The following is a 27,024-nucleotide window of genomic DNA, read 5'->3' on the forward strand; positions in this document are numbered from 1 at the left end:
TATGAACCTTTAACAGACTGTCTATATTCTATTGTAGGTGAAAATGACGAAAGGTATAGAAATGCTGCGGGGTCATCACCGATCAATGTCACAATGAAAATGCGCAATGTATACAGAGACTTTGTAATTGGGCCTGCAAAACTGAGAATACCCAAGACATGAGATGGTAGTAATTTATAGGTCTTGTTAAGCAACAGAGGATCCACGCTCTTTACCAGAAAAGCGTCTTCAATTCACTCGTACAAATAGCAGTTTACTGCATTATACATCACTGTTGGTCCGGTCAAGGTTGTGCTTTGGATAGGTCGAGGCTGAGCCAACCCGCATCCCTGAGATGGCACCCTGATGTCAGAGCGTAGAAACTACGAGTACTTTGTGAGAGACTGTGCTTGGAGTGTATTCTACTAGTAGAAAGTCAATCCCACTATATCATAAATTTTTTGTTTGATCTAAAAACTAAAGATTTCAATTCACAGGGTCATAAACCTTGTGGACGCTACAAATCAATGCCCTGTGTTGATAGAGGGCAACATATGGCAACATCCTCAAACTTCAAAGATTTATAATTTAAGAACATCCACAGACTGCTCCTCATAGTATGTCATTTATATAATTGTTTGCCCTTGTTTGAAAATCTGTGTAGGACGTACCAGCAGAACCATTAGACAATGGCTTAATGAGCATCGGAGTAGGCTAAAAAATAGAATAACAACAGCCCCTCTGGATTCTCATTGTATTGAACAAGGACACAACTTTGCAGCCATGCCGTGGCTAATTATTGAACAAGTTACTCCGTATTTCCAGGGTGATCGTGATGCTTTTTTGTCACCTTTAAGATAAACAGCACTGGCATCCCTGATGAAGACTTTTTTGAAACGGAAATTTCTGTAGGATGAGGAACATTTTCAGGAAACCTTTTTGAAGATTTATGAAATAGAATCAACCAGAATTCAGATAAGTTGGTTTCCTTTTGTCCGTTCTCCAGTACATATTTTGCATTTTTCATGTGGTCTTAGTGACCGAAGTTATATCATATTAATTAGGGTTCCTAAAGTTATACTAACAGGTTTTATTAATTTTGTTTGGACATATAATTCACATTAGTATTTTGATTAGAGTTGTAATTTCACACAAAAAAACGGGGTAACATGCAAGAGAGTTAAAAATGATGTATGGAGCGTGTTAGTGAGCTTCTTTGCGGCCAGATTCACTAAGACCAGCTCCGCTGTGGAGACAGCTCGTACTGAACTCTCTGTGCCCCATTACAAAAATGTTTAGTATCACTGAAGGTTTTTAAAGTAAACGGTGTGGTGTATGCCCTTACAAACCTGTTTATGATATAGTGGGATTGACTTACCACTATTGGGTATTGTTTTTGTCTCTCCTGTTGGATTTCTTTTTTCTTTGGAGTGTATTCTAGGCATCATTCTGATAGCTGGGTGTAAAAAGGAAATAGTGGTGTTTTTAATGAAACTATTAACACCATCATGGACCTCATTGAAAGTGTAAAATGCTATTCGGAGAGATTTTTGCATTGCAGAGCTGTACCATTTCTTTTTTAACACAGAAGGCACAGTGATTTGCACAGCAAAGGACACTAAAACCTTCAGATTTAAGTCTCCTATTTACCAAGATGAGCCTGACAGGCTTGTTCACCCCTGCGGCAGTCCTATCTGTTAAAACATGGCCGTATTGGGTTTCTTTATGTGATTGCTACAGTAAAGGTCCTTGCTTATTGGATATCCTCCTGGCATTTGCCTCACTTCTTTATTTTATGCTTCCTGTTCCATGAGGACTTTGTTTTCCTCCTCCTCCTCTTTTCTCCTATACACAGGAAGAACACAATAACACAACGTCAGAGGTCTAGGGTTAAGAACAGAAAAACCCACCGCAAAGCATCGCCACCAAACATGTTTACAGCAGAAAAAGAAACGATTCAGTCCTCAAAAAGCAACCATGTAGGTGTTTGGCAGCTGCTCAAACTGTTGCATTAAAACAATCAAAAATAGTTAGGTACATGTGATGAACGTGATGGTGCGTCGTGTATTTTGACAGCACACAATATGAACAGCACTTCAACCTGTGATCATTCCTACTGCTCAAAGAAACATCTCACATGGCTTGAAGGTTTACCACGGCAAGAAAGTAAGTATGTTTTGAAAAGAACTATTTTTTGCATTATGCTTGATATAGCTGCAGAGTCTCAAAATGGTGCTTGTAATTGCTGCCACGTGGCATCTGCTAATCTTACAAAATGGCGCATGTAGATGCATTCATGTAGCATTCTCATGGTGCTGTGTTGGCGGCCATCTTGATGAACTCACTGCCGATGGCTGTGGGTACCTTGTGAGCAATAGGCATTGTGTTTTTTAGTTTAATGATGATCAACTTTTTATCCCACAGATCAAGAAAAAGAAACATCAACAGCTAGCACCGAGAAAACAGAACATGAACAGCATTGCAACTGCCGATCACCCCTAGTGTTCAAAGGGACATCACAATCAGAGTGGCAAGTTTTAAAAGAATAGTTTTTGCATTCTATTTCGAGGTTATTTACCTATAGAGGTCACATTTTGTTTTCTCACGGCTCTTGATAGTATTACAAAATGGTGATTGTGTGTGTGTCCCATGTGGTGTCTGTACATTGCAGTGTTGATAGTCATCTGGTCGAACCCTCCCCACCGACGGCAGGAACCTGTGAATGATAAGGCTGTGTGTTCATTAGTTTCATGGTGATCTACTTTTATCCCACAGATCAAGAAAAAGAGATGGTGGTGAAACATCGACAGCCAGGCACCCGACTCAGTCCAGTCACAATCAAGCGGTGCCCCTCAAATCAGTACATCAGACCTAGAGATAAATCCAATCATTTGGAAAAATGACCGGAAAGCACAAACAAGAAGAGAGAAAAATGCACGAGTCACCCTCCCGCGGAAAGAGGGAGAAAGGTGGTGTATCATGATACCAGAGCCAAGAGTGGATCTTTGGATGTGGACATCGTCGGTAGTGAGTATAAGGTCCGTAACAATTCTGAAACCTTGAGTGGGCCTGTTATAGACAATGTGTCTGAAAATGTTACAGTGGACCTTGAACTGGTGAGATATATAGAGTTTGTGAACAGGTGGACTAGGCCCTCCCCCAGGTTTAATGGCACGAGCTACTCAGACCATTTTCATTCAGCGATGTTCAAAATGCTATACGACTGGGTATCCAACAAGCTTTTAGATATCATAAACAATATAGCATCACCTGAAGATTACTTACAAATAAAATTTATGCCTGGTGGTTTATATAATTCTGAGTATTATAGAAGTTACGGACCGGGAGGGACCAAGACGGGGCATTTCTTAGAACAGATCAGTAATTTTCTGCAGTGAGAACACACATCTCATTGTGATGGTTATCAGAAACAAAGGGGGGTGGTGGAGGTTGTAACAGGTCTTTACAAAGTGTTCTTGATAGCCACATTATTGGGAAAAAAAAAGAAGACATTTTATTAGATCTAAGCAACATGGGTAATAACTTGTACTTTGCAGAGAGTCTCAAGGCACTCACCACCGCTGTCAAGCTAAAAGATGTAGAATTGTTACGTGAAGCCAGAAAACTAAACGCCGAGCTAGAATGGTCAGAAAACAAAAAAGTTATGTTGAGCAAAGTAGTGGTTTTGAACAACATCTGGGCGTAACATACGAGTCCTACAACATATAGACAGAAACAGCTGGCGTCTTTTTAAAACAAGTGACCATCAGTTCCATAACACCATATATCTGTTGCTCCATCATGATCATTTTTACGGTATCTTAGATATCAAATGTTCTACAGTAAGAAAAATTTCTGTAAACAGTGTGAAATGCCTTATTGCCACAACCACACTTTCAAATCACGCTATCATCTGTGTCTATCTGACACATGCATGATTCGGGTGGGCGGTAGAGAGAGGTGCCCTAACTGCCGGTTGCACTGTTGTTCTAAGGAACATTTAAAACGGCATACAAACCTGGTCCAAAAAAGAGAGAGAACAAAAGCACAAATGGGCATCTCTAGTGTTTAGCATGTCCTAATCATTGGTGCGCATTAAAAATGTTAGCTTGCCTTAGTAAAAGACTCCTTTAGATATCCAGTCAGTAAAAAGCAATAGTCAGAAACAAGACCCTGCATCTCGTGTACTTAAAAAAAAAAAAAAAATTCAAAAGGTCATGTATGATAAACAGGTTTTGATTCAAAATTTTAACATTTTGCCTTACGGCTACTGATTATATCTATACTCTTTGCATATGCTTTTACTTAACATTTTTAAAACATTGTATGCTTCCAAGATGAAATACTGTTAGGGCAAAACAATCCCTGCATAAAGCATTTATTCTGGCACTATTTTCATTGCTATTTCTTTTACTGGTCCTTTATGCAACTTTTTAAAAAACTTGTCTGTTTCTCAGGTCAGCATTTCTAAAAGAAAATAAAAGCATTTAAAAAGAAAAAACGTTTATCTGTAAGCTTTTTCCTCAGTTCTGAAAAAGCAGAGAGGAACAGAGTGCACAGCTGTAGGAAAAAAGGGAGGGGGTGTTGGTAAGGGTTTTGTGGATTCTGTCACACAAAACTCTTTCTTCCTTGCTGAAAAGCTGTGAGAAACCACTTTCCATTACCAACTCTGCTCCATGCAACATTATCTCTGGCTTTCTTTCACACACTTCCTCTTCCTCAAGTCCCTGGATGTCATTACTAAGGCACACCAGAATGCCCTGGCGCCTTGGTTGAGAAGCACTGTTGTAGTAGATGGGCCAAGGAGATAACAGCCGCACACCATTGCACTGGGGCTTGGAAAGGGAGAGTAAAGGAGGTTAGAACCTACAAGGGCACATCCCCACCTCGGCAACCCAAGCTGAAGTACACACATCCAGTCATTCCACATATAAGTGCACAGTGTGCATGCAAGGAAGCAGGAAGCATGATGTCTACCATTTGAGTTCAATACTAGCCAGCAGTACAGGGCCCATGCCACACAGCAATGATAAAGGAGAATGGAAAAATATGGTGGGAAGAGGACATCACCCTGAAGGATAAACATGCAGTGATTGGTCTTGAGTAGCCCTAGGGAGGGGGAAAGTGAGGGGAAGGGGGAGGAAGAAGACCCAGCGAGTGGTCACTGGGTATAGGGGAGGATAGGTGAAGCAGGGATGCATATGGTCAGTGGAGTAGCAAATGTGGGCTGCAACATGCAGCACATGTCCAGAGCTGACCATTCAATTTGGTCAAATTAGACAGTTATCTAGGGCAGATGCATGGTGGGGGAGGGGGCAGTGAGGAGCATTTCCACTCTAAGGAAATCCATAGGTTCTTTCTGCTGCATGACCTGCAAAAAAAAATCCAAACATACTTTAACCTGCATTTTAGTAGTTTGTTTCTGTAATTAGCATGATTGTTCCTTCTATAAAGCCAAATCTTGGGTGAGCTGCTAACCTCATGAATGAAAGGTCATTGAGAGGTGCATACAACAGAAAGCATGCCTAGAGATCCTACTACCCTTGCACCAGCAGGGCACATGTCCTATATTGGGATTGGAACCAACCACATATTTCTCACCACAGTATGTTCAGCCCCCCCCCCCCCCCATATGTGCCATATATACAGGCCATAACACACTGTGGGAAATGGAATAGGAGGAGCAAGATGGAGGGCAGATTGGCATGTGTATGGCTCATAGAAGCCTAGTGATACCATCCATGTAACACATTTGGGAATTAAGTCTCAGAAGACCACACTTGGAGGATCAGTGTTGAGACAGAATATAGTGGGAGGCCCGCCTGCTGTAGGTAGAGTGAACCAATAAGGGTAGCAGATTGTATCCCAAGTGTGGAAATAGTTACTCAACCTTTCCCCCCCACTCCCCAGTCCAGACAGCTGAAGACTGGAAGAAGCAGGCATACTACTTCAGGAAGAGGAGGCCCCAATATTTGGAGGGGAGGTCATAACAGCAGATGGAGAAAAAGTCAGGTCATTAACAATACACTGTAACATGCCTCCACATTGATGGCATCCATAGACTGCCAGGGTAGGCAATGCCACTAGGTAGAATAAGCTGCTGACTAGGGTGGCAGCATCTGGAGATGCCAACATGGCTCTAGCACACACACACTTTTTCCCTGCTTCCACTCTAGCAGCCAGTCCTCTCTCCGCTGCTCCTCCCCTACCTCCTCCCATCCCTACCAGAATCAAATATGCCTTGGTGATTGTTGGGCCCTGTAAGCACAGGCCCACATTGAGCCACCACTGTGTCCTGCCACCCTTCAATAGGTAGTCTGTCCTGCAGGGAGCCTTCCCAAAGGTACCTCTGTGGGGCCCTTTGCTTACAGGGCCCATGCAATGCCAATGCTTACCCATGTACACCATAGAAATGATCCCAGGAAGTATAGTATTAATGCTTACCCATGCAATGCCAGTGCTTATTTGATATATATGGTGGGCCACAGTGGGGCAGGCCTGGTAGCAGAATGTAAGCATGGAGATGCTGGATGTGGGGTAGGGGTAGGGTGGTGCCAATAAGTTGAGGCCCACCAGATCTGGGGGTGGGAAGAGCAGTGATGGGGGAGAATGGGCTTAATAGGGGGACTACTTCGCTGAAGGTATGCTTAGGGCATCCCAAAATCTTGGCCTGGCCCCATGAACTTGCTGTCACTACTACAGACCCAGGCCTGCCTCTAGGTGTAATACCTCAGTGGCCTAATACTCAGAGAGCCCACTTCTAGACACACATAGTGACCTCAGTCTGTCACTATGTTGTTGCCTCACCCGAGATTCCCCTTTTGGACATCTTCAACAATGTTCTCTCCTCCCTTCATTGCTCTCAGACAGGGACACTGCAAATGTTAGGGAGCCACTACATATTCTGTGCACTGTCTTGCTGAAATGTACTGCATTAACTGAAGGTATGTTTGGCTATATCCTGAGAAAGATGTGGGCCCTGTGTCTAACCCAAGGAGGTTAGATGAGAACAGGAGATGGCATGACGTCAAAAAGCTGAAGCCCCCCCCCCCCCCCAACACACACACATGCAGCCGCCATTTTAATACACCCAAAACAAAGCAAATAAACCTATCAGCTGTTGCATCCTCATTGTCGTTCTTTATTGTTGGTAGCATTTTTATTTGATCTGACTTATATTTTCAAGCATGCTGGCTTGTAAAACATATGGATGTACACTGAGGAAGTATTGGTTTCATTGGTTAGAGTACCAGTTAGCTCTAAATTGTAATGATTGTCTTATTTGGGGATACTGGTTATAGGGACTCCATGTATTTGTGCAGAGATGTTTTCACCTAGTAAAGGTCCACAAAAACGGACATCATGTTATGAGAATCAGGTGTTCAACATTCAGAGTTTCTATTTCATAAGTACAAAGGTTTTTTTAAAAACATAAATGCTCTCAGGTATCAACCTAATTAAAAATCTTTATTTTCGTATGCATACATAAAATGAAAACGATAATATATGGGAACTTGCTCCTTTTGTTTTGTGGAATGCAGTGGTATATTATAAAAATGCACTTGATTTTTTTTTATTACTACTACTTCAAAGAGAAGAATTGAATAATGAGGGACGAGCTTTTTTTCATGCAGGCATTCGTTCTAGAGTCAGGCCAGTGACGATCCTAGGTCGGCTGCCAGCCGGGGCGGATCGCCGATGCGCACACACCCCCCTCCCCCCCTGGGTGCAGCACAACCCCCCCCCCCCCGGTGCATTCTTAGCTTTGCTGGCTCCCTGCTCCCTCTGCCCCAGAACAGGAAGTAACAGGTTGCTGACTGTTGTTCCATGCGGTATGGGCCTGAAGTTTGAATTCCGTTCTCCTGAAGACGCCGGCAGGCAAAACATGTGAGCATATGTAGAGAACGTTGAAGAGGCAATGTGAATATTTTATCAGCATTTTGCAGCAGTTTGCACTTTCACTTGAGCAGAAGAAAAATATTAAAAAAAAGAAGATATATCAATTATGGAGTGAGCTGACCCTACAGCTGTAGCATATTCTACTCGGATAGCACCCAGCACTCCCGAGCTAAGTACCAGCTTATTGAACTTTTTCAGAACACTGAATTCAATCATTATTAAGAGTGGCAGGTAGGGGAGGGCATGCAGTGCTATGATGTGGGTAATGGTGCCAATAGCTCAGCTATGGCTCAGCTCATGCACCTAGTTCTGAGCACTGTTTAATCATTTAGCTATACTGCTGATGTATAGTACAAATGTTATTGTGATTAGTTAATATATCACGTAGGGTTTCTGTTCTTTATTGGATAGTATACATGTTGGAAACCCAGCTCCTACCCTGAAATACAACTCTCCTGGTCTATATGAAAAGGCTCCCCAGCATTTGATAGCATAACAGCTGTACCACACTGATCCACCATGCCAACCCCCAATCAGGAAGGCTTTTCTGGCAGCATCAAAATTTAGGACCACTCTGAAGGCTCATGTTTTTTCTATATTGTAGTATTGGCTGTTTCAATGGGTAGTGGTGAGCTCTTTCTTTATTAACTCTTGTCTTTTGTTCCCCTCTTTTCCTTTTCAGCTGTCCTATCAATAAATTGTAGTTCGTTTCCTTTTTTTCAGATAAATATCCTCTAGACTGATAGTTCTAAATCCAGTCCTTGAGACACATCTAGCCAGTAATGATACCTACAATGTATGCATGAGATATATTTGCATACAGTGGAGGAAGTGCATACAAAGGACTAGACCATAAACCACTTTGATTCTCGCTTGAAGGCAGTATATCAAGTACTTAATAAAAATAAAGTTAAACATCCCTATCCATTCATGCTGTGTACAGCATGTATGTGATCTGTGAATGAGCAGAGCACTGCAAACACTCATATGTCAGTCACCTTAATGCTTGCACTCAGCTGAGTGAATGGTATCAGGACACCAACCCTAGACAGTGATGTCCCTCTCACTACATAAGACACAGAGAGCTTAAATCATAACAGCTGCCTTTGTTGTCTATTTTCACAGCTGAGCAGCAAGATCAATGACCCTCTCCAGGCAATGAAGCAGTAAGGAGAGGCAGAAAAGGAGCTGGGAGGCAGCACCACTGATAGCAACTCCCCCCACCTTCCAACCATCCCCCCACCCATCCCCACCTTATCCACTGTGCCACCCCCAGAGGAGCAGGACCATGATCTAGAGATGGTGGTCCTCGGTGATTGAGGAAGGAAATGTCCCTCTGCAGCAGCCTCCATCTCATCCAGCAGGGGCATCTGTAGGTGCAGCTCCATCTTGGGATACCCCTGGAGATGGTGACTTTTTGCCTTGGTGGAGCAGATCGGCCTTTTGCAGGAGGACATAGACTTTGGCTAAAGGCCATTGAAGAGTGGAGTGAGAGGATGGAATACACCTTAGGGCAAATATTAGGGACTGTGGTCAACCTAACACTATCCCAGTGTGTGCTGGCAACCTTCACCACCATCCCTTTGCTAATGCCCCATTAGCCAGACCCACCCCTGATCTGTGGTCCTGCTGTCCTTGGAGTGACCCCCCCCCCCCGAATTCATTATTTTAAAATTTCTGTTTAACGATTTATGTTGTTGTTTTATTTTTTATTTTTCTTACATTTGTACCCCGCGCTTTCCCACTCATAGCAGGTTCAATGCGGCTTACATATTATATACAGGTACTTATTTGTACCTGGGGCGATGAAGGGTTAAGTGACTTGCCCAGAGTCACAAGGAGCTGCCTGTGCCTGCAGTGGGAATCGAACCCAGTTCCCCAGGACCAAATTCCACCACTCTAACCACTAGGCCATTCCTCCACTACATTTTACATTTTAATGTGAATGTTTTTGTTTGGTATACATTTTTTTTCATTGTTTTTAAAAGTTTTTACCATAGTTTTATAGAATGTTATAATTACCAGAGGTGTCATTTATTATTGTATAAATGCATGTGTGGACTCTCCCAGGGTGCAATGTTTCCATTCACCCACATTGGTATAAAATTCCTATTCAAGAGATTATATGAGGGAGATAGGCCAATGCTATTATCAAGTCAGCTGTAAGCCCACCCTCTCCAAGGCAGTTGCCCAAACCCCGTAAGCCACATCTTATGGATCCTCACCTATGCCCTGGTCACATGAACCAGGTGACAGGGAGAGTCATAAGGAGGCCAGTGTTTTCTGCTTCTGTGCTGAGGAGCTACATCACCCCTTTCTAGATAGGAAGTTCAGGACATAGGCAATGTTTGTGTGAAGGCTATCATGACACATTATAGAATATGCTGCATTGAGTTGGATGGGTTGATTAAGTGTCCATATATCACACACTGCTTTGTAGTGTTCTAAACCTGGATAAAAGGAAATCTCTGCTAGCCTCACTTGAGTAACTTGCCAGGACTGGCACTGAGATCTGTAGTACACAGCTGATAAATTAACAAACTTAAATACATTGATGTTTGCAGTTCACAGCCCTCATAGCTTAAGTACTTCTGACTTGCCCAAGGTGCACCATGCAGCAGTTCTTTTCTGTTCAGTCAGTACCCAGATAATATAACACTAGAAAGTGACTGTATGTTTCTGTACTGCAATACTACTCCACATAATTTAATTAAAAAATGTATAAACATGCACTATCTAAAATTCTAGGCGGGGTACAGAAAGACATACACAATAAAATTCAAACAAAACAAACAGTATAAAACAAACTGGGTCATCAACATATAACATTTCAACTTGCTACAAAATTTCTTTACCACTGTTTGTTAAATACCATCATAGGCTTGTTGGAACAGAAATGTTGGTTTAAGAGATTTCTTAAAAGCTTCTAGACTTTTAATTAATCTCAACTTACAAGGTAAGTTGTTCCATAATTTTGGGCCAGCAATATAATAAATAGATTTTTGATATTCATCCAATTGAACCTGATGGAATGAAGGAACTACTACTACTACTACTTAATATTTCTAAAGCGCTACTAGGGTTACGCAGCGCTGTACAATTTAACATAAAAGGATAGGCCCTGCTCAAAGAGCTTACAATCTAAAGGACAAGTGAGTAGTCAATTCGATAGGGGCAGTCATTTTGGGGCAGTCTGGATATCCTGAAGGTAAGAGTTAGGTGCCGAAGGCAGCATTGAAGAGGTGGGCTTTAAGCAGAGACTTGAAGATGGGAACATCTAACTTCTTAATGTATTTAACCTGGAAGCGAGAGAAACTACTATTACTACTACTTAACATTTCTAGAGCGCTACTAGGGTTATGCAGCGCTGTACAATTTAACGAATAAGGATGGTCCCTGCTCAGAAGAGCTTACAATCTAAAGGACGAAATGTCAAGTTGGGGTAGATGAGATTTCCTGAGAAGAGATGAAGTGATTAGGTGCCGAAGGCGACATTGAAGAGGTGGGTCTTTGAGCAATGATTTGAAGATGGGTAGGGAGGGGGCCCGGCGTATGGGCTCAGCGAGTTTGTTCCAAGCGTGGGGTGAGGCGAGGCAGAAAGGGCGAAGCCTAGAGTTGGCGGTGGTGGAGAAGGGTACTGAAAGGAGGGATTTGTCTTGAGAGCGGAGGTTACGGGTAGGGACGTAAGGGGAGATGAGGGTAGAGAGGTAAGGAGGGGCTGCAGATCGAGTGCATTTGTAGGTGAGTAGGAGAAGCTTGAACTGTATTCGGTATCTGATCGGAAGCCAGTGAAGTGACTTGAGGAGAGGGGTGATATGAGTATATCGGTTAAGGCGGAAGATAAGACATGCGGCAGAGTTCTGAATGGACTGAAGGGGGGATAGATGGCTAAGTGGGAGGCCAGTGAGGAGTAGGTTGCAGTAGTCAAGGTGAAGAGGTCATGAGAGAGTGGATGAGAGTTCGGGTGGTGTGCTCGGAGCGGAAGGGGTGAATTTTGCTAATGTTATAGAGGAAGAAGCGACAGGTCTTGGCTATCTGCTGGATATGTGCAGAGAAGGAGAGGGAGGAGTCGAAGATGACACCGAGGTTGCGGGCAGATGAGACGGGGACGATGAGGGTGTTATCAACTGAGATAGAGAGTGAAGGGAGAGGAGAAGTGGGTTTGGGTGGGAAAACAATAAGTTAAGTCTTGGCCATGTTCAGTTTCAGGTGGCGGTTTGACATCCAGGCAGCAATGTCGGATAAGCAGGCCGATACCTTGGCCTGGGTTTCCGCAGTGATTTCTGATGTGGAGAGATAAAGCTGGATGTCGTCAGCATAAAGATGATAGTGGAAACCATGAGAAGAGATCAGGGAGCCAAAGGAAGAGGTGTAGATTGAAAAAAGAAGGGGCCCAAGGACAGAGCCTTGAGGAACTCCAACAGAGAGCGGGATAGGGGAGGAGGACGCACCATGAGAGTGTACTCTGAAGGTACGATGGGAGAGATAGGAGGAGAACCAGGAGAGGACAGAGCCCTGGAACCCAAAGGGGGACAGTGTGTCAAGAAGTAGGTTGTGATTGACAGTGTCAAAAGCGGCGGATAGATCAAGGAGGATGAGGATGGAGTAGTGACCTTTGGATTTGGTGAGGAACAGGTCATTGCAGACCTTAGTGCCGTTTCTGTCGAGTGTAGGGGGCGAAAGCCGGATTGGAGCGGATCGAGGATGGCATGAGTGGAGAGAAAATCAATGCAGCGGCTGTGAATGGCGCGTTCAAGTATCTTAGAGAGGAAGGGTAGGAGGGAAATGGGGCGGTAGTTGAGGGACAGGTAGGGTCAAGTGATGGTTTTTTGAGGAGTGGTGTGACCACAGCATGCTTGAAGGTGTCCGGGACAGTTGCAGTGGAGAGAGAGAGGTTGAGGATATGACAGATGGTGGGGGTGATGGTAGGAGTGATGGTGATAAGTAAGTTGGTGGGGATGGGGTCTGAGGAACAGGTGGTGGATTTCGAGATGGAGAGGAGATGGGCGATTTCCTCTTCGGTGATAGCAGGAAAAGAGGAGAAGGAGCCCTGGGTTGGTTGGCTGAGGGAGTGGGTTATAGGATGAAGAGGAGGAGAAGGTTTGGTGGTGAATTCGAGGTTGATCTTCTGGACCTTGTCACGGAAGTAGTCGGCCAGAGACTGAGGAGAGAGTGAGGGGGGGTGGGAGCGGAGGGCATTTTGATGAGGGAGTTGAGGGTGGCGAAGAGACGACGTGGGTTAGAGCTGAGGGAATTAGTTAGTTGGGTGTAATAGTCCTGTTTAGCGAGGAATAGGGAGGATTGGAAAGAGGATAGCATGAATTTGAAGTGAATGAAGTCAGTATGGGCGCGAGATTTCCTCCAGAGGCGTTCAGCCGAACGGGCGCAGGAGCGAAGGTAACGGGTGCAAGGGGTCAGCCAGGGCTGGGGATTGGTACGCCTTGTGGGACGGGAGATGGACGGTGCAAGGGTGTCTAGAGCAGAGGAGAGAGTGGCATTGTAAGTGGAGACAGCTATGTCAACAGATTTGGAGGACATGATGGAAGGGAGGAGATCAGAGATACTAGAGGATAAGGTGGGGGGGTCAACAGCCTGGAGATTTCTGGACGTAGTAGTTAGTGTTGGGCGAGATTGAGGGGGAGGGTGCTGAAGTGTGAATGTGATTAGGTGGTGGTCAGAGATAGGAAGAGCTGAAACGCAGAAATTGGAGGGTGAGCAAGTAGAAGAGAGGACGAGATCAAGACAGTGGCCAGATTTGTGAGTAGGGGTTGTGGGGCTCAGTTGGAGGTTGAAGGAGGAGGTAATAGTGAGGAACTGAGAAACATATGAGTCGGATGGGTTATCAGTGTGAATGTTGAAGTCACCAAGAATGAGGGATGGGGATGAGGGCTCAAGAAAAACAGAGAGCCAGGCATCGAAGTCGGTAAGGAAGGAAGGGAGGGATTTATCAGGGGGGCGGTAGATGACTGCAACTCTGAGTGGCAGTGGGTGGAATAGACGGATGGAGTGAACTTCAAAGGATGAGAATCAGTGAGACTGAGGTAGGTGGAGAGGTTGAAAACTGCAGGAGGGCGAAAGTAGTAGCCCGACGCCGCCACCGCGGCCAGTTGGGCGGGGCGAATGGGAGAAAAGATAACCTCTGTGGCACAGGGCTGCGATTGAGGCAGAGTTGTCAGGGGTGAGCCAGGTTTCAGTTAGGGCGAGCAGTTGAAGGGAATGGGAGATGAAGAGATCATGGGTGAAGGGAAGTTTGTTGCAGATCGAGTGGGCGTTCCACAGGGCGCACGAGAAGGGGAGGGAGATGGGGGGAGGAGGGGAATAGAGATGAGATTGGAGATATCGTGGGAACGTTTGCATAGATGAGATGAGGACGAGGACAGGTGAGGGGGACCTGGGTTGGGATTGATGTCACCCGCGGATAGCAGGAGAAGGAGCAAGAGAGTGCGGAGAAGGGTGGGTGAGGAAAGGCGATGAAGACGGGATGCGCTTAGGAGGAAAGGGGAAGGGTTCATGGCAGGAAGGAGTTGTTGAAGGTTGAGAGCTAGGAAGGAGGAGGACGACAGTAGGGATGGTGAGGTGGTGGGGTACAGGGGTAGGTAGGGTATTGCAGTGGTGAGCAGGACGGAAGAGGACAGGGATGGGTAGTGAGATCGTGTGGTATACAGCGGTGGGAGGGGGAAAAGATTAGGGAGGGACAGGGCAAGGAATAGGATGTGAATGGGGGCCATGAGTAGTGACTGAGGTGTTCGCAGGGCAGGTGGGTGGGCTGGGAGACAGGCAGGTGAGGGTGAGCAGTTGGGCAGAGAGTGATGAGTTGGTAGGAAGATGGGCTGGGATGAAGGCAGGTTTCAGGGTGGGTGGTAGTCAGTCAGTCAGGTGATTGGCTAGTAGGCAGGTTGAGTGGCAGGAGCAGGTGAGTGCAGTGGAGAGCGCAGCAGTAGTACTGGAACAAGCTGGAATGGTTTGAAGCAGGAGCTGGCGGACTAGAACAAGCTGAAGCAGACAGACTGGAACAGGCTGGAACAAGCTGAAGCAGACGGACGGGAACAGGCTGAGTCAGGCTGGCTGGAGCAGAAGGCCTGGAGTAAGCAGGGAGAAGCTGGATCATGCGGACTGGAACAAGCTGGAGCAGAATGACTGGAGCAAGCAGGGAGAAGATGGATCAAGCGGACTGGAACAGGTTGGAGCAGATGGACTGGAGCAAGCAGGGAGAGCAGGATCGGGTGAACTGGAACAAGCTGGATCAGGCGGACTGGAACAAGCAGGACGAAGCTGGAACAGGCGGACTGGAGCAAGCAGGAACAAGCTGGATTAGGCAGACTGGAGCAAGCAGGGAGAGCAGGATCGGGCAGACTGGAACAAGCAGGATTGGGCAGACTGGAACAAGCTGGATCAGGCGGACTGAAACAAGCAGGAAGAAGCTGGAACAGGCGGACTGGAGCAAGCAGGAAGAAGCTGGATCAGGCGGACTGGAGCAAGCAGGAAGAAGCTGGATCAGGCGGACTGGAGCAAGCAGGGAGAAGCTGGATCAGGCAGACTGGAGCAAGCAGGATGGACTGGAGCAAGCAGGGAGAGCAGGATCGGGCAGACTGGAACAAGCAGGATCGGGCAGACTGGAACAAGCTGGATCAGGTGGACTGGAGCAAGCAAGAAGAAGCTGGGCCTTGTATTGCCTGAACATTGTTCCAGTGTCTACCTGCATTAACCAAACACCCACATATTTATTATTTATTTATTTATTACATTTGTACCCTGCGCTTTCCCACACAATGCAGGCTCAATGCGGCTTACATAGTAATTTGAAATACAAAGTCATATAATAGAAATTTCAAAACATTATAAGTTGAGCTTGTCAGTGTATGATAAGTTGATCTTGATAATGTATGCTTAGAATAAGAGAAGGTAGACGGATAGGATAGGATTTGTGAGAAATGGGGTAAGGAGGGATAAAAAGGGGAGATGGAGAAGAGAGAAGGATGGGATGAGTAGAGGGGGAATGGGGGAGGAGAGGTAAGTAGAACCAATGATGGGGTCGTTATCTAAATCAGAACAGAATTGGGAGTGGAGGTTGGTGAGATTATGTTGGGACATTAGGATAGGCTTGCTTAAAGAGATGAGCTTTCACCATTTTTCTAAAGGGCAAGTAGTCGTTAATTAATCAGATTGGTCTGGGTAAAGCATTCCATAACTGGCTGCCCAAAAAGGAGAAACTGGATGCATAGTAGTTCTTGTATTTAATTCCTCTACAATTGGGAAGGTGTAGGTTGAGATAAGTTTGTGAAGAAATAGATCTATTTCTGGAAGGGAGGTTGATCAAATCACTCATGTAGCCGGGGGATTCTCTGTGTATCACCTTACAGGTCATTGTGTTGATCTTGAAATTTATTCTTTCTTTGATGGGGAGCCAGTGGAGCTTCACTCGAAGAGGTGATGCACTTTCAAATTTCGATTTGCCAAAAACAAGTCTGGCTGCCGTGTTTTGGGCAGTTTGGAGTCTCTTCAGTATTTGGGTTTTGCATCCTAAGAACACAGTGTTGCAGTAGTCCGCGTGGGGTAATAACAGTGGACTGTATCAGGTTCTGGAAAGTGTTGAGTGAGAGGTATGGCTTCACTCGTTTCAATATCCACATCATATTAAACATTTTCTTCGTGGTGAATTTGGCGTGGTTATCAAAAGATGAATGGCTGTCTATCGTTACTCCAAGTATCTTTAAGTTGTCAGATATGGAGAGTTTGACATGGGTGTTGAGAGTAGTCGGGAGGTAAGGGGAGTATTGGGAGGAGAGAACCAGGCACTGCGTTTTTTCTTTAATGGCAGTATTGATTTTGTCGTGGATTTCAGATAGATTGGATTTAAAGGGGATATATATTGTGACGTGATCAGCGTATATGAAAGGATTTAGACCATGTTTGGCTAGTAGTCTGGCCATGGGGATCATCATAATGTTGAAAAGTATCAGGGAGAGTGGAGAACCCTGTGGTACTCCACATTCTGATGACCAGCTAATAGAACCCTGTTATCATTTGCTGCTGCTCTCACTCATGCATAGATGATATATTGCAGAAAGCTCTGTGAGAACTGAGCAGTGATGTGGCTGCTGTGGCCGTGAAGGGATGTGTGGAAGAATCCTGTGGCTAAGAATACGAGGGCTATGAAGACCTTCAGGTGGACTGGCAGGGCCTATCTCTTCCACATTGTGGGTTCAAGGTCTCTTCCTCCAGCTAGTTATAGAGATGTACAATTCTCTCCTTATTAAACTTGAACCGCACACACTGCTGCTCACTCGTGTCCATAAACAAGTGTTCTAGGCCTGTATACCCTGTGCACAGGACCTCTCCTCTGTTGTCACTGTGTCCTGTGAGCCAATAGCAACAGCATCAATAACCCATTTCCACTTATGCTTTTAACCACCCCTACTAATTGTTCTCAGTACCCATGAGCAGTGGCACCAGATGACCAATGAAACAGGATCACACACCCACACCCTGACAGATACCCAGAGACAAGGTTTACACATACAAAACTAGATACAGATACACGACAGCTGGCAGTGGAAGACGTCAGACAGAGATACACACACACCGCTGCACAGAGAGATGGGGTAGAGAGAGGGACCAAGGAGATGGGAGAGACAGGGTGTTTGGTACAGAGGAGCATCAAGGAGGTGGTGGATGATATTGGGGCTGTACATGGCTAGGTAAGAGAAGAAAGAGGGGTAATTAGAGGGTGAATAGGGCCAGAACACTAGAGGACAGTGCACCAACAACCATTCTAGCTCCAAAAAGACAACTCGGCCATTTAGTTGCCATAAATAGCAGGTATACAATTGAGCGCACCAGTGTGTTGGGTGCTCAGTAGCAAGTTCTGCCCACTCTCTGCCCCAGACATGCCGCCTTTTATGGCACCTACTTGTACACCACTAAATCTTTAACTTTAGTGAAAATGAGAATTGTAAAGGAGAGGAGACCATCAGTAGACATACAATGCAGCTCTAAACTATAGCGAGTTCCATCATCATTAGCAGCAATGGTAGAGCCGCATTGTATGACTACCGATGGTCTCTTCTCCTTTACAATTCTCATTTGCACTAAAGTTACAGACTTAGTGGTGTTTTCATCATCTTAGGAAGTCTAAAGGGGAATCTTCATTCTCTGTTATTGGATTTTTCACTCCTTTGAACTTGTAGCTTTAGGCCTACAAGTACACGGAATGGTATGATGTTATAGTATATTGCTTAGCGCATATCTTTCCTCTGGGCACCAATTTGATGCATTAGCGTGCCCAAAGGGGGGGGCATACTTTCTACAAAAAGGAGTTTAATGTGTATGTAGCATACATGTGTAAATGCTGATTTCAGAAAGCCACTATGTACATGGGGAGTTCCTCACCATACAGAGATTTCTAGGAGATGTGTTTTGGAGAAGACTAAAATCTACGGGCCTGATATTCAGCCAACAGTGATCATTGTTTTGAAAGCTGCTGCTAAACCCGAAATTCAATGTTGGGTCATGCCTGGGCTTCGGCATTGAATTTCTGGGCTTGCAGAGCTGGCTAGTGTATAACCAGTTCTCTGAGGACAAGCAGGCTGCTTGTTCTCACATGTGGATGGACGTCCGCGTCAGCCCAGGATTCGGCATTTTGCAAGCAAAATAAAACAAAGTTTTGCCAGAGTCTTCTGGCACGCGTGCAGCGCACTGATTTCCCGCCCGTCGCGTGAGCACGTCTTGTCAGTTTTATTTTCTCTGCGTTGAGGTATGGTAGGTTTTTATCTGCGCTCTTCTCAGGCCCAGGAAAGAGTCTTCACAAGTTTTTTTTGCTTTTTTTGTTCCAATTTTCTTTATTTTATTTCAATTGCCTATTAAAAAAAAAATTCCTGTAGTGTCTGTTACATTTTTTTCATTTTTTAAAGTTTCCTTTGTTTTTCGGCCCGGTTGGGTTGTTCCCTTATGTTTTGTGCCCTTTTTCTGTTAACAGGCACAATCATGTCTTTTGATTTTGCTGAAGCCATTTTTCCTTCCATGTCATCGAAGACACCCAAACGGCTTCAAACATTGTACTTGGTGCAACCAGACCATCTCAGGTACCGATACCCACATCTGGTGTATCCAGTGCCTTGGGCCCGACCATAGCCCAGCCGCTTGTAGTCTGTGTCTTCATATGAAGAAACGGACCCAAGCATCTCGAGAAGCCCAACGAGAAAAGCTTTTTGGGGCTCGGTCCGGTCCTTCGACCTCAACATCGGTACCGAGGTCGGCGGCATCGATATCAAGGAAAGCATCGGGAGTGTAGGAGCAGTGAGGCATCGAGTGGGTCTCCACCTGCCTCGAGGCCTCCTGTTATGCAGGCCCCCCGGGACCGACCTTTGTCGGACCTGGCCATGAAGGAGGCATGAGGATTCCACGTCCTATCGTAACGAGGAGTCTTGATGATGGGCTTCGAGCGAAGGCAAAGAAGCACCGTCATCATTCAACACACGGTGCTGGGAGCTCCGGGGCGTCGAAGGAATCTGCACCTGAGAAGCGTCAGCGCCGAGAGGATCGCTCCCCCTCTATACAGGAGGTGCCGATGGTCAGTCTTCTAGTAGCACCTGCTCCCGAGCCTCGACAGATTCTGCCACGGGCTCCTTTACCGAGCCCACAAACTTGTCTGATGGCGACTCTCGACGAGCACATCAGGGCCCTGCGCCAGTCTGCTTCGGTGTTGGGGTGCTTGCGCCTTCCGTACCGTCTGCTGCAGCGGCATCTGGCCCTTCACCTGTGGTGAGGTCCCCGACCTCGGTGCCGCCTGCAGCATCGGTGTCGGCTGCCACCCAGGTCAACTCCCCTTTGACGTCGGTGGAGGAAGCTTCACCCAAGTCCAGGTGGGCGTCGACTTCTTGGCACTGCCATCAAGGACATTGTTTCTCGGCGTCGAGGCAGGCTCAGTTTTGGACTGCTCTGAGGGATGTCTTGTCCGATACTGAAGATGAGCGTTCATGGGAGGAAGAGGAAGATCCCAGGTACTTTTCTTCTGATGAGTCCTATGGGATTCCCTCTGAACCTTCCCCTGTGGGAAAAGGTGGGGTATAAATGCGATAAATAAATAAAGGAGACTTTCTCCACTGGAGAGTCTATCCTTTACCTCCTTTGTCAGGGGAATGGCTGCGGCTATTCCTTTCCCTATGGAGGTTGAGGATGAGCCCAGGGCTGAGATGCTCGAGGTCCTGGATTATCCTTCTCCGCCTAGAGAGGCTGCAACGGCTCCTTTGCCTAACGTACTGAAGGAAGTCCTTATGCGAAACTGGTCGTTCCCTCTGTCTAATCCCGTGATCCCGAAAAAAGCTGAATCCCAATATCGGATCCACGTTGAACCTTTTCCGGAGATGAGAGGGCAGTAGAACGAGAGGACATGATATGAGAGTGAAGGGGGGCAGACTCAAGAAAAATGTCAGGAAGTATTTTTTTACGGAGAGAGTGGTAGATACTTGGAATGCCCTCCCGCAGGAGGTGGTGGAGATGAAAACGGTAGCGCAATTCAAGCATGCGTGGGATAAACATAAAGGAATCCTGTGCAGAAGGAATGGATCCTCAGAAGCTTAGCCGCTGGTGTTTGTGTGGTGGGGCTAGTTCTGGGCAAGACTTCTACTGTCTGTGTCCTGAAAATGGGGCTAGTTCTGGGCAAGACTTCTACGGTCTGTGTCCTGAAAATGGCAGATACAAATCAAGGTAAGGTATACACAAGAAGTAGCACATATGAGTTTATCTTGTTGGGCAGACTAGATGGACCATGCAGGTCTTTTTCTGCCGTCATCTACTATGTTACTATGTAACCTGGATTGATGAAGTCTCAGCTACCACACAATTCCATAGTGGTGGACTCCACCGTCAAAAGAGCCAAGAGCACAGAGCACTAGGGACTATGCCTTGGCGCCCCCAGGCAGAGAATCTAGAACCTTGGACTCTTTTGGGAGGAAGACGTATCAGGCCGCTATGCTCGCTGCCAAGATCCAGACATACCAGCTCTTCACAAGCGTACACTCGCAGAACTCGGTGAGGCAACTGTCCAGCTTGGTTGATGCACTCCCTCTTGAGCAGGCCGAGCCTTTTTGCTAGGTTGTCAAGCAGCAGAAGGCGTGTCGAAAATTCCTGGCCAGGGGTACATACGACACTTTTGATGTAGCATCCAGGATTGCTGCTCAAGGTATAGTGATGCGCAGACTCTCATGGCTGCGTGCCTCTGACCTGGATCATTCGGTCCAGCTGCGGATGACGGATGTTACTTGCGAGGGGATAAGCTTTTTGGTGAGAAAGTAGAGGATGTAGTTGACCAGATCAAGATGGATTCTCTCTCCCGCCAGGCGTCTTCTGCTACTACCTCCTCGTCTAGGAGGTTTTTTTGGGGGGGGGGGGGAAGAGGAGTGCTTCCTATTCCTATGCTAGGTGTAGGTACACTCCTTCTTCTTGGTAGCCTGCCCAGACTCAGCCCCAGCGTGCTCGTTCTCGTCAACAGCGTGCGCCTAAGGCCCCTGGTGCTCCCCAGCAAAAAGCAAGGGACAGGCTTTTGACTGGCTCCAGTTCAGCATAGCCTCAATAAAAGTGTCCGTACCGGACGACTTGCCAGTAGGGGGGAGGTTGATGTTTTTTCATCAAAGGTGGCCTCTCATAACCTCCAACCGGTGGGTTCTTCAAATAGTCTGGTTAGGATACACCCTCAGTCTGGACTCCAAACCTCCAAATTGCCCACCGGGAGCTCATTCTTACAGCTCCCAGTACAAGCAGGTACTTGCAGAGGAACTCTCCGCCCTTCTAAAGGCCAGTGCGGTCGAACCCATTCCACCAGGGGAAGAAGGGCTGGGATTCTATTCCAGGTACTTCCTTGTGCAAAGAAAACAGAGGGGATGCGCCCATCCTAGACCTTAGGGCCCTGAACAAATTTCTAATCCGAGAAAAATTCAGGATGGTTTCCCTGGGCACCCTTCTTCCCATGATTCAAGAGAATGATTGGCTATGCTCTCTGGGCTTAAAGAATGCTTACACACACATATCTCGATACTTCCAGCTCACAGGAGGTATCTTCGATTTCGGCTAGGAACACAGCACCTTCAGTACCATGTACTGCCCTTTGGTCTGGCGTCTGCGCCCAGAGTGTTCAGAAAGTGCCTGGCAGGAGTCGCAGCATCGCTACGCAGACTGGGAGTGCATGTGTTCCCATATCTTGACGTTTGGCTGGTAAAGAGCACCTCGGAGGCAGGTGCTGTTCAGTCCATGCGAATGACTGTTCAAGTGCTAGAGCTTTTGGGGTTCGTGATAAATTATTCCAAGTCCCATCTCACCCCAGTTCAAAAATTGGAATTCATTGGAGCTCTGTTGAACACAAAGACAGCTTGTGCTTATCTTCCCGAGACAAGGGCAGACAACCTCCTGTCCATAGTGCGAGCGTCTCAACAGATCATGGCTCGGCAAATGTTGAGACTCCTGGGGCACATGGCTTCCACAATTCATGTAACTCCCATGTCTACACATGAGACCAGCTCAATGGACCCTAGCTTCCCAGTGGTGTCAAGCTGTGGGAAATCTAGAGGATGTGATCCAACTGTCCACCGACTTTCGGAATTCCCTTCAGTGGTGGACGATTCGATCCAATTTGACCTTGGGACGCCCATTCCAAATTCCTCAGCCACAAAAAGTGCTGACGACGGATGCATCCCTCCTGGGGTGGGGGGCTCATGTAGATGGGCTTCACACTCAAGGAGCTTGGTCCTTTCAGGAAAAAGGTCTTCAGATCAATCTCCTGGAATTGCGAGCGATCAGGAATGCTCTAAAAGTTTTCAGAGATCGGTTGTCCAACCAAATCATTTTGATTCAGACAGACAATCAGGTTGCCATGTATTACACCAACAAGCAGGGGGGCACCAGATCTCACCCTCTGTGTCAGGAAGCCATCCAGATGTGGATTTGGGCACGCCATCACGGCATGTTTCTCCAAGCCACTTATCTGGCAGGCATAAACAACAGTCTGGCTGACAGATTGAGCAGGATAATGTAACCTCACGAGTGGCCACTGAACATGGGCATAGTCCACAAGATCTCCCGAGCGTGGGGCACCCCCTCGGTGGATCTCTTTGCCATTCAGATAAATCACAAGGTCCCTCAGTTCTGTTCCAGGCTTCAGGCCTACGACAGACTAGCATCAGATGCCTTTCTCCTGCATTGGGCGACATGCCTTCTGTATGTGTATCCTCCCATACATCTAGTAGGGAAGACTTTGCTGAAACTCAAGCAAGACTGCGGAACCATGATCCTCATCGCACCTTTCTGGCCACATCAGATTTGGTTCCCTCTTCTTCTGGAGTTGTCCTCCGAGGAACCGTGGAGATTGGAATGTTTTCCAACCCTCATCACCCAGAACGAGGGGTCGCTTCTACATCCCAACCTCCAGTCTCTGGCTCTCACAGCCTGGATGTTGAGAGCTTAGAATTCGCCTCCTTGGGTCTTTCAGAAGGTGTCTCACGAGTTTTGCTTGTTTCCAGAAAAGATTTCACAAAGAGGTGTTACTCTTTCAAATGGAGGAGGTTTGCTGTCTGGTGTGACAGCAAGGCCCTAGATCCTCTTTCTTGTCCTACACAGACCCTGCTTGAATACCTTCTACATTTACCAGAGTCTGGCTTCAAAACCAACTCAGTAAGGGTTCATCTTAGTGCGATTAGTGTCTATCATCGCCATGTAGAGGGTAAGCCTATCTCTGGACAGCCTTTAATTGTTCGCTTCATGAGAGGTTTTCTTTTATCAAAGCCCCCTGTCAAACCTCCACCAGTGACATGGGATCTCAATGTCGTTCTCACCCAGCTGAGGAAAGCTCCTTTTGAGCCACTGTGTTCCTGCCATCTGAAGTACTTGACCTGGAAGATCGTTTTCTTGGTGCCTGTTACTTCAGCTCGTAGGCTCAGTGAGCTTCAGGCCTTGGTAGTACATGCACCATTTATCAAGTTTCATCACAACAGAGTAGTCCTCCGCACGCATCCTAAGTTCCTGCCTAAGGTGGTGTCAGAGTTCCATTTGAACCAGTCAATTGTCTTGCCAACATTATTTCCCTGTCCTCATACCCACCCTGGCGAAAGCAGTTTGCATACCTTGGACTGCAAGAGAGCATTGGCCTTTTACGTGGAGCAGACAAAGCCCTTCAGACAGTCCACCCAGTTGTTTGTTTATTTCGATCCCAACAGGAGGGGAGTCGCCATCAGAAAATGCACAATCTCAAATTGGCTAGCAGATTGCATTTCCTTCACTTATGCCCAAGCTGGCTGCGTCAGTGGCCCACTTATAATTAGCCTCTCTTGAAGAGATTTGCAAGGCTGCAACGTGGTCATCAGTCCACACATTCACATCTCACTAATGCCTTGAGCAGGATACCCAATGCGACAGTCGGTTTGGGCAGTCAGTGCTGCAGAATCTGTTCGGGGTTTAGAATCCAACTCCACCCCCCTAGACCCATTTTTGTTCTGTTCCAGGCTGCACTCTGTTAGTTGTTTATGGTTTCAGGTCAATCTATGTTATGTCATCGCCGTTGCGAGGCTCAATTGACCAATGTTCATTGTTTTGAGTGAGCCTGGTTGCTAGGGATACCTCACATGTGAGAACAAGCAGCCTGCTTGTCCTCGGAGAAAGCGAAGATACTTACCTGTAGCAGGTATTCTCCAAGGACAACAGGCTGATTGTTCTCACAAACCCGCCCACCTCCCCTTTGGAGTTATTTATTTCTTTATATGCTTTTTGATTTAACTGACGAGACGTGCTAATCTGACGGGCAGGAAATCAGTCCGCGCATGCGCCAAAAGACTGGCAAAACTGTTTTATTTTGCTTGCAAAATACCGATTCCTGGGCCGATGCGGATGTTGACACACATGTGAGAACAATCAGCCTGCTGACCTCAGAGAATACCTGCTACAGGTAAGTATCTTCGCTTTATGTGTAATATTCAGCACTTATCCAGCTATTGGGTTACCACATAAAGAAAAGACTGAATTTTATGTGGTCCTATTTATGCGGTTAACCTGGCTCCCGGAATGCTGCCAAAATAGTCGGTTTCCAGTTCAGTTCTAACTGGTTATTTTCAGCGGCACTAACTGTTTAAATACCACTGCAAATTAGGGGTTAGCTACAACCAGGGCTTTTTTTGAGGGGGTACTTGGGGGTACTGAGTACCGGCACCTTTTCCATTGTCTGCTAAAGTTGACCCATGGTCCTTGAGATTTAATGAAACAGCTCAGGCTCTACACACCAATTCTGCCTTGTCATAGATTCTGTGACTGGTTGCAGGGGGCCTGGCTATTGTGGGTTGGATCCCTCTATGACCACCCCTCCTATTAAGGGTGGCGTGGCATTTGAGTACCAGCATCTTTTTTGCTAGAAAAAACGCACTGGCTACAGCACTCAGAATAATTACAAACCAGTGCCTGACACTGTTTTGCCCAACAGTATTTTGCCCAACAGTAGGGCTGCATCAGGGGTAATAAAACCAAAGTGATGTGATAGTGAGGATTCACCATCAAGGTAAGACAATGTAACAAACACTCCTACAATACTTGATATGCTGTCTTACGTTTATGCTAGCAAATACACCTTTGTGAGTTCCTTTTCTAAAATACCACTGGAATTGAGCACATTCTGACCTGGACATCTGAATTCCAATCTCTGCATTATGTGTAAAATGGGGGCTGCATATTAGAAGTGTAAGATAAAACAATGTAAATTTTGTACAGTAGCCTCATAAATAAAGAGATACTAATATATTTAGGGCCTCTTTTACAAATCTGTGTTAGCAATTCCCGTGCGGCAAATGAGGAAGCCCATTTAATTTCTATAGGCTTCCTTTCATTTGACACACCAGAATCGCTAGCGTGGCTTTGTAAAAGAGACCCTTAATAAAGAAAATACATATTCCTTCTTTTTAATTATTTATCAACTACTTCAATGCCATTGTTAAATTATCCAAAAAATTAGAAAGTTCACACGGAATAGTAGCATGTACTCTCTGTAAAATCTAGGAATAATAATAAATTTACCAGAACAATTATATAATAGTACAAAGATATTAAAAAAAAGAGTCCTTATTGTGTTATATGCTCTTTACTTTCCAGAGGATGTGCCTCAATTGTGGAACAAAAGTGGAATTGGATCCTGGGTGAAGTTTGTGATGCTTTATTTGCCATACACATTTGCACCTGCAAGAGTTCAGATAAACACTTTTTTTCCAGCATGCAGAGAAGATTTCACTTGTTTTAGCTTGCTTGATGATTTTTTAATACCTCTCTTCCCTCAGGGAGAAGCAGTGCGTCTGTCTCGGCAGCTGCCTTTATACTTGTCAAAGGAAGATGTACAAGACACAATTTACAGGATGAATCAGCAGTTAGGAAATGAAAATAAAGGATGTGTTCATGGCCGACCATTTTTTTACCATTTAACAGATATTCCAGAAGTAAAATAACCATATGACATTCAGGGAAAATTACTCATGTAGAACATTTTGTTTGTGTTCATATTTTGGCTACCAGATACAGTCATCACACTATTAAAAGATTTTTAACAAAGCTTTTCTACGGCATATTGGTACCACACTGTCTGATATTTCTGTGTCAGGTTTTGGTCCTGTACAATGTATATAGAAAATAAAATGAGTTAATTAACAGTGCTAGGTGTTTTGCTTCACTGTTATTACACATACCCGAATTATTGTATAATAAAAAAAAATATCTAAAGACACACAAGTCTTCCATTTTTCTGCCTCTAAAAGGGGTCTTGAGTAGCTATTCTCTCTGTCCTAGACAGAACACATGAGCTAGAACTGGAACTTTTTCCTAACAAGACTTGTGTGGTTCCCCTGAGCCTTTCTGATAATCTGAAATATAGCCCAATAGGCTCCAAGGACCTGAGATGGGTTCAAAAGTAATTTTCCATAGGGATGTATAACATGGAAAATGTAAATTCCTGTATGTATATTCCTGTTTTCTGTTCAAGTGTAAGATTATAATCTTGCTTGATGTATATTTGAAAATCTAATACATATAAAAAAAAGGAAGTGTCAATTCTCATGGCTGTTTTTAACCCAAAATTATAGGAAACATTGTTTTTTTACCAATACTGCACACATTGCACAAAAATGAATCTCA

At 45.6% G+C, this 27,024-nt stretch overlaps 1 protein-coding gene across 9 annotated transcripts in view; it reads left to right on the forward strand.

Annotated features, from left to right (window-relative positions):
• PMS1 (PMS1 homolog 1, mismatch repair system component) overlaps window positions 1-26,834 on the forward strand; it is a 227,822-nt gene extending 200,988 nt beyond the window's left edge. For 5 of the 9 annotated variants that reach the window (XM_030209409.1, XM_030209411.1, XM_030209413.1 and 2 more), the window contains one exon: window positions 26,178-26,834. In XM_030209409.1, the coding sequence (XP_030065269.1) occupies window positions 26,178-26,342 (165 nt within the window). In that variant the 3' untranslated portion in view covers window positions 26,343-26,834. The other 4 variants (XR_003942806.1, XR_003942807.1, XR_003942805.1 and 1 more) reach the window with 4 other exon arrangements.
• The last annotated feature ends 190 nt before the right edge of the window (window positions 26,835-27,024 follow it).

The sequence above is a fragment of the Microcaecilia unicolor genome, chromosome 7, assembly GCF_901765095.1.
Source record: "Microcaecilia unicolor chromosome 7, aMicUni1.1, whole genome shotgun sequence".
NCBI classification, from domain to species: Eukaryota; Metazoa; Chordata; class Amphibia; order Gymnophiona; family Siphonopidae; genus Microcaecilia; species Microcaecilia unicolor.